The following is a 7,500-nucleotide window of genomic DNA, read 5'->3' as shown; positions in this document are numbered from 1 at the left end:
GAACCTAGACACTGCATATAGGGTTATGATGTTAAGTGTTATCTCTGTTCACTGCCAAGGCCTGCTGACCACAGTGGTTTAGAAATATGCGAGTAGCTTTATCAAGTAAATGGAACCTAGACACTGCCTATAGGGTTTATGATGTTGAATGTTATCTCTGTTCACTTCCTTGGCCTGCTGACCACAGTGGTTTGGAAAGAAGCGAGTAGATTTACCAGGTAAATGGAAGCTAGACACTGCATATAGGGTTATGATGTTAAGTGTTATCTCTGTTCACTTCCTAGGCCTGCTAACCACAGTGGTTTTGAAAGATGCAAGTAGCTTTACCAGGTAAATGGAAGCTAGACTCTGCATATAGGGTTATGATGTTAAGATGCGAGTAGCTTTACCAAGTAAATGGAATCTAGACACTGCACATAGGGCTATGATGTTAAGTGTTATCTCTGTTCACTTCCTAGGCCTGCTGACCACAGTGGTTTTGAAAGCTGCGAGTAGATTTACCAAGTAAATGGAACCTAGACACCGCATATAGCGTTACGATGTTAAGTGTTATCTCTGTTCACTTCCTAGGCCTGCTGACCATAGTGGTTTTGAAGGTATTCCATGCACTGATAATTGTCCGAAATGATGCTCCAATCATCCACACACTAACAAACTTGCACTGGTTCAGAAATGCAGGTTTTCAATTGATATGAAGCCGAATGCATGGGCCTAATGCACTTAATTTCATGAAATTATTATGTGTTTACTGGATTCCTTTGGACGTGATAAGACGTGTCCTTAGATGACACTCACATACTGACAGTTATTCCCAATGATGCCATATCCTGTCTCACAAACAAGGACGGCCAGAGCTAACTTTAGTTGGGCCCGTTATACCAATTTTGAAAATCGTCCTTAAGATTTATTGGAAGCAAGCTTTAAATGTAGGCCAACCCTCAGAATTTACTCTGAAAGTTTTGGCGTAAAGTTAAGTTTTGGCGTAAAGTTAAGTTTTGTCTAAGATTAAATTGTCTTTTTTAATTCATCGTCGTTTGAATAGGCCTACACACCTCCAAATTCCTCCCATAATCAACTTCATAATTATTTTTTCAAATAAGGCGATGAATAAACTCTAGACTTCACCTTTGGCACTTCACCGTAACAAAAAAAAAAAAAAAAAAACTCATTGATTCTAATGCAAATCGGAATCACCTTTGAAGTTTGACATACAAAGACGTGAGTCACATAACAACCAGTTGTGAATCATCTGCACTTTTCGACAATAAAGGGGAGCTGACCACGTTTGTGAATCATCTGCACTTTTCGACAATAAAGGGGAGCTGACCACGTTTGGGATCATCTGCACTTTTCGACAATAAAGGGGAGCTGACCACGTTTGTGAATCATCTGCACTTTTCGACAATAAAGGGGAGCTGACCACGTTTGTGAATCATCTGCACTTTTCGACAATAAAGGGGAGCTGACCACGTTTGTGAATCATCTGCACTTTTCGACAATAAAGGGGAGCTGACCACGTTTGTGAATCATCTGCACTTTTCGACAATAAAGGGAGCTGACCACGTTTGGGAAACATCTGAACTTTTCGACAATAAAGGGGAGCTGACCACGTTTGGGAAACATCTGAACTTTTCGACAATAAAGGGGAGCTGACCACGTTTGGGAATCATCTGCACTTTTCGACAATAAAGGGGAGCTGACCACGTTTGTGAATCATCTGCACTTTTCGACAATAAAGGGGAGCTGACCACGTTTGGGAATCATCTGCACTTTTCGACAATAAAGGGGAGCTGACCACGTTTGTGAATCATCTGCACTTTTCGACAATAAAGGGGAGCTGACCACGTTTGTGAATCATCTGCACTTTTCGACAATAAAGGGGAGCTGACCACGTTTGGGAAACATCTGAACTTTTCGACAATAAAGGGGAGCTGACCACGTTTGGGAAACATCTGAACTTTTCGACAATAAAGGGGAGCTGACCACGTTTGGGAATCATCTGCACTTTTCGACAATAAAGGGGAGCTGACCACGTTTGTGAATCATCTGCACTTTTCGACAATAAAGGGGAGCTGACCACGTTTGGGAATCATCTGCACTTTTCGACAATAAAGGGGAGCTGACCACGTTTGTGAATCATCTGCACTTTTCGACAATAAAGGGGAGCTGACCACGTTTGTGAATCATCTGCACTTTTCGACAATAAAGGGGAGCTGACCACGTTTGTGAATCATCTGCACTTTTCGACAATAAAGGGGAGCTGACCACGTTTGGGAAACATCTGAACTTTTCGACAATAAAGGGGAGCTGACCACTTTTGTGAATCATCTGCACTTTTCAACAATAAAGGGGAGCTGACCACTTTCGTATATGTTTCACGTTGTTGTCTCTCAGTCATGATATTATGTTTGGGTGTAGGAATTTTTGTCCTCAGGTTTAACCAAAGATCGCTCTTCGTGTGACACGCATAGCAGCAGTTCTGGTGGTAGTAGCTAAGCTTTGAGGACATTGTATTATTATTATTATTATTATTATTATTGATTATTATTATTATTATTATTATTATTATTATTATTGTGGTGGTGGTGGTTGTAAGCTGATATTTGAGGAAATATTATTATTATCATTATGATTATTATGGTGGTTGTAAGCTGATCTTTGAGGACATATTATTATTATTATTATTATTATTATTATTATTATTATTATTATTATTATTATTATTTTTATTATTATTATTATTGTAGTTGTTGCTGTTGTTGTTGTTGTTGGTGTTACCAAAGCAAACTTGCGAACTCTATCAGGTGGAATAAATCATATTTTAGTTTTAAGTTCTCACCATGTTAACACAATTTTGGATTATCAATATCTTTATCATTATTATTTTTTTTTGTCAATATTCATATTTACATATCTAAGAACCTTTAGTAGATCAGACCTACTTAATAACTACTGAATTTCCTTCGCTTGTTGTAGATGAATACTGAAATTAGGACCTTCTGTTATAGAACTACTTTCTATAACACTGTTATTCTTTCAGTGCCCTCTGGCGCAGTGCAGACTGTTTGGCAGGTGGGGGGGGGGGGGGAGGGTAGCTGCTTGTGTATTATACGATTATCATCATCCTCTTCACCAGACATTGAAGAATAGTTAAGCTTTATCAGTCGATAGATGATAATACCTTTATTTTGAGTGATTTTATACTTGGCGAGTTTGAACAACCTTCTTTTATTTTGGTGGATTTATAATTGGCGAGTGTCGACAACGCTCCGGACAATTTTTCGCATTCTTCTAGATTCAATTAGTAATTCATCATTGGCTTTCGTCATGAGAGGAGAGAGAGAGAGAGAAGAGAGAGAGGAGGAGAGAGGAGAGAGAGAGAGAGAGAGAGAGAATTACAAGGTGTTACAAGGATTTTGTTGTCTAAAAGACTTTTTAGTCCATCCAGGTAGAGTCCATTTGCTCTTGGGGTAAGCGATTTGGTTTGAAACCTTTAGAAAGAGAGAGAGAGAGAGAGAGAGGAGAGAGAGAGAGAGAGGAGAGAGAGATGAGAGAGAGAGAGAGAGAGAGAGAGAGAGAGAGAGAGAGAGAGAGAGAGAATTACAAGGAGTTCCAATGATTTTGTATATCTAAAAGACTTTTTAGTCCATCCAGGTAGACTCCATTTGCTCTTGGGCAGAACGATTTGGTTTGAATGTTTAGAGAGAGAGAGAGAGAGAGAGAGAGAGAGGAGAGAGGAGAGAGAGAGAGAGAGAGAGAGAGGAGAGGAGAGAGAGAGAGAGAGGAGAGAGAGAGAGAATTACAAGGAGTTCCAATGATTTTGTATATCTAAAAGACTTTTTAGTCCATCCAGGTAGACTCCATTTGCTCTTGGGCAGAACGATTTGGTTTGAATGTTTAGAGAGAGAGAGAGAGGAGAGAGAGGAGAGAGAGAGAGAGAGAGAGAGAGAATTACAATGAGTTACAAGGATTTTGTTGTCTAAAAGACTTTTTAGTCCATCCAGGTAGACTCCATTTGCTCTTGGGTAAGCGATTTGGTTTGAATGTTTAGAGAGAGAGAGAGAGGAGAGAGAGAGATGAGAGAGGAGAGAGGAGGAGAGAATTACAAGGAGTTACAAGGATTTTGTTGTCTAAAAGACTTTTTAGTCCATCCAGGTAGACTCCATTTGCTCTTGGGTAGAACGATTTGGTTTGAATGTTTAGAGAGAGAGAGAGAGAGGAGAGAGAGAGAGAGAGAGAGAGAGCATGGAGTATGGATTATCAGACTTAATCCAGACATACAAAACTAGCAAAGAGAGAATTGTAAGTTCGCGTGTCCTCAAGTCATCCAACCAAATAATCGATCTCTCTCGATTTCTCTTTGTGTTCCCAGACTTCCTGAAATGAAATTTGCAAAAGACAACTTAGTTTTAATGGAAGAAAAGTCATATCCTTTAAGAATTATTGCTGGGGGTGGAGATGTAACCTCACGATATATGTCAAAACTGGTATAATCTCACGAAATATGTAGAAAACTAAGTATAATTTCACGAAATATGTAGAAAACTAAGTATAATTTCACGAAATATGTAGAAAACTAAGTATAATTTCACGAAATATGTAGAAAACTAAGTATAATTTCACGAAATATGTAGAAAACTAAGTATAATTTCACGAAATATGTAGAAAACTAAGTATAATTTCACGAAATATGTAGAAAACTAAGTATAATTTCACGAAATATGTAGAAAACTAAGTATAATTTCACGAAATATGTAGAAAACTAAGTATAATTTCACGAATTATGTAGAAAACTCGAGATTATACCTTATGTGTAATGGAATTATTTATTCTTTATATAAATTCCTTTAATTTAGACAGTAATCACAATTGAAGCAAAGATAGAATGACAAACTTACGTCAGATATAAAAGGGATTTGAAAATACATTAGTGATTGAAATTCATTCTAAATAAATAATCATTATTATTATAATTATTATTATTATTGTTGTTGTTGTTGTTGTTGTTGTTGTTGTTATTATTATTACTATTATTATTATTATTATTATTATTATTATTGTTATTATCATTCTTACTGTTATTATTATTATTATCATTATCATTATTATTAATATTATTCTTATTATTATTATTGATACTATTATCATTCTTACTGTTATTATTATTATTATCATTATTATCATAATTATTATTATTATTGTTGTTGGTGTTGTTGTTGTTATTATTATTATTATTATTATTGTTGTTGTTGTTGTTATTATGATTATTATCATTATTATTATTATTATTGGTGTTGTTATTATTTATTATTATTATTATCATTATTATTAATCATCATTTTTGTTGGTATTATTATTATTATTATTATCATTATTATTATCATTATAATGAATAAATTTCTTTTATTCCAGGCTGAAAAGAGGTCCGAAATCCGGAGGAAAAGTCTAATTATCCTCGTTCATCATTATTTAGAACAAGAAGGGTAAGACTTAACAGACTTATTCTGCCTGTAAGGATAAGACTTTATTATTATTATTATTATTATTATTATTATTATTATTATTATTATTATTATTACTAGCTAAGCTACAACCCCAGTTGGAAAACCAGGGTGCTCTAAGCCCAGGGGCTCCAACAGGGAAAATAGCCCAGTGAGGAAAGGAAACAAGGAAAAATGAAATATAATAAGATCAGTGACAGCATTAAAATATTCAATATGTGTGTATAGGCAAAGGGGAAATGAACTGCAACCAGAGAAAAGGATCCAATGTAGTACTGTCTGGCCAGTTATAAGACCCCATAACTTTCTAGCTTTAGTATCTCAACGGGTGGGTAGTGCCCTGGCCAACCTACCACCAACTTATATATATATATATATATATATATATATATAATATATAGTATATATATATATATATATATATATATATATGATATATTTTGCTAATTTAGACTTGTTTTTCATATTCAAATAAGCCATATATTATACTCTTCTTAATATCTTGATTCTTTCTATACCTCGGGATCAGAGACCCAAGGGAGAATTAGCCACAAAGTTGGCTAAATGGTATGTCACTGTCGTGTATGTTTCTCGGGCCAGGGTTCGATTCCCCGAGCGACCAGAAGCTATCTTCTTTGAGTTGATTTCCCCCTGGGTCTCTGATCCCGAGGTATAAGAGAGAATCCAGATATTAGGAAGAGTATAATATATGGCTTATTTGATTATATATATATATATATATATATATATATGTATATATATACATATATATACATATATGTACAGTATATATATATATATATATATATATATATATATATATATATACTGTATATATAAACATACACATATATATACATTTATGTATATATATATATATATATATACATATATGTTACAATTTGCTTTTAGTTTCATTAAAACTTAACATTAAACGGAAACTTATGTCTGAAAATACTGGGGTTGTGGTGGCATATGTGGTAACGTCCCTGACTGGGGAAAGGCTTCCAGACTGGGGTTTGAGTCCCGCTCAAACTCGTTAGTTTCTTTGGTCGCTACAATCTTGCCATCCTTGTGAGCTAAGGATGTTTGGCTTGGGAGAGCTTTTAGGTTTATCTGCTGAGTCATCAGCAGCCATTGCTTGGCCCTCTTTGGTCCAAGGTTGGTTGGAGAGGGGACTTGAGCGCTGATCATATGTGTATATGGTCAGTCTCTAGGGCATTGTCCTGCTCGATAGGGCAATGTCGCTGTCCCTTGCCCATGCTATTCATGAGCGGCCTGTAAATCTTTAAACAGGTAAAGACGCAAGTTTAGATTTGAAACCTTGAAAAATTGGGCATTATATCAATTCTCGCAGCGTTGCCAACCGAGTCCTCGCACAGAGACGTCAATTCTCGCAGTGTTACCAACTGCGCCGATATTGCATATTTGCGTGACACATTCAAGCTTACCTTTGAAAATAATCGACTGAAGCAAGTTCCTGAGACCTTACTTATTCATTTATTTGTTTGTTTGTTTACATGCACACGTCATGGCATCATAGACTGATACATATTCTTTCTGAAGTTGTTTACGGAAACTTACTGAATGTTTTTTAATCGTAAACAAATAAAGAAATATCGGAGTATTGAAACGGAATTATATATTCTGAAATGTTTTTATGGGTTTGGCCTATGATTATAATGAATATATAAAATTCTTTCTTTCTTTGTTGAATATATATATATATATATATATATATATATATATATATATATATATATATGTATATATGTATATGTATACATATATACAGTATATATATATATATATATATATATATATATATATATATACAGTATATATAAATATATATATATACATATATATATATATATTATATATATATATATATATATTCATATATATATATTATATATATATATATATATATATATATATATATATATATATATATATATGATAATTTTTCCACATATAGAGGTGTTTTCCATCTTCA

General features: G+C 34.6%; 1 protein-coding gene across 2 annotated transcripts in view; it reads left to right on the top strand.

Annotated features, from left to right (window-relative positions):
• Positions 1-7,500, top strand: part of LOC137615167 (katanin p60 ATPase-containing subunit A-like 2) — a 76,442-nt gene that overhangs the window by 46,031 nt on the left and 22,911 nt on the right. For both annotated transcript variants that reach the window (XM_068344811.1, XM_068344810.1), the window contains exon 3: positions 5,412-5,483. In XM_068344811.1, coding sequence (XP_068200912.1) covers positions 5,412-5,483 — 72 coding nt within the window. The remainder of the gene's footprint in view (positions 1-5,411; positions 5,484-7,500) is intronic.

Source organism: Palaemon carinicauda, chromosome 21 (genome assembly GCF_036898095.1).
Source record: "Palaemon carinicauda isolate YSFRI2023 chromosome 21, ASM3689809v2, whole genome shotgun sequence".
In the NCBI taxonomy this organism is placed as follows: domain Eukaryota; kingdom Metazoa; phylum Arthropoda; class Malacostraca; order Decapoda; family Palaemonidae; genus Palaemon; species Palaemon carinicauda.
Note: the sequence above shows the minus strand (reverse complement) of the source record. Positions and strands in the feature narration are given on the sequence as shown.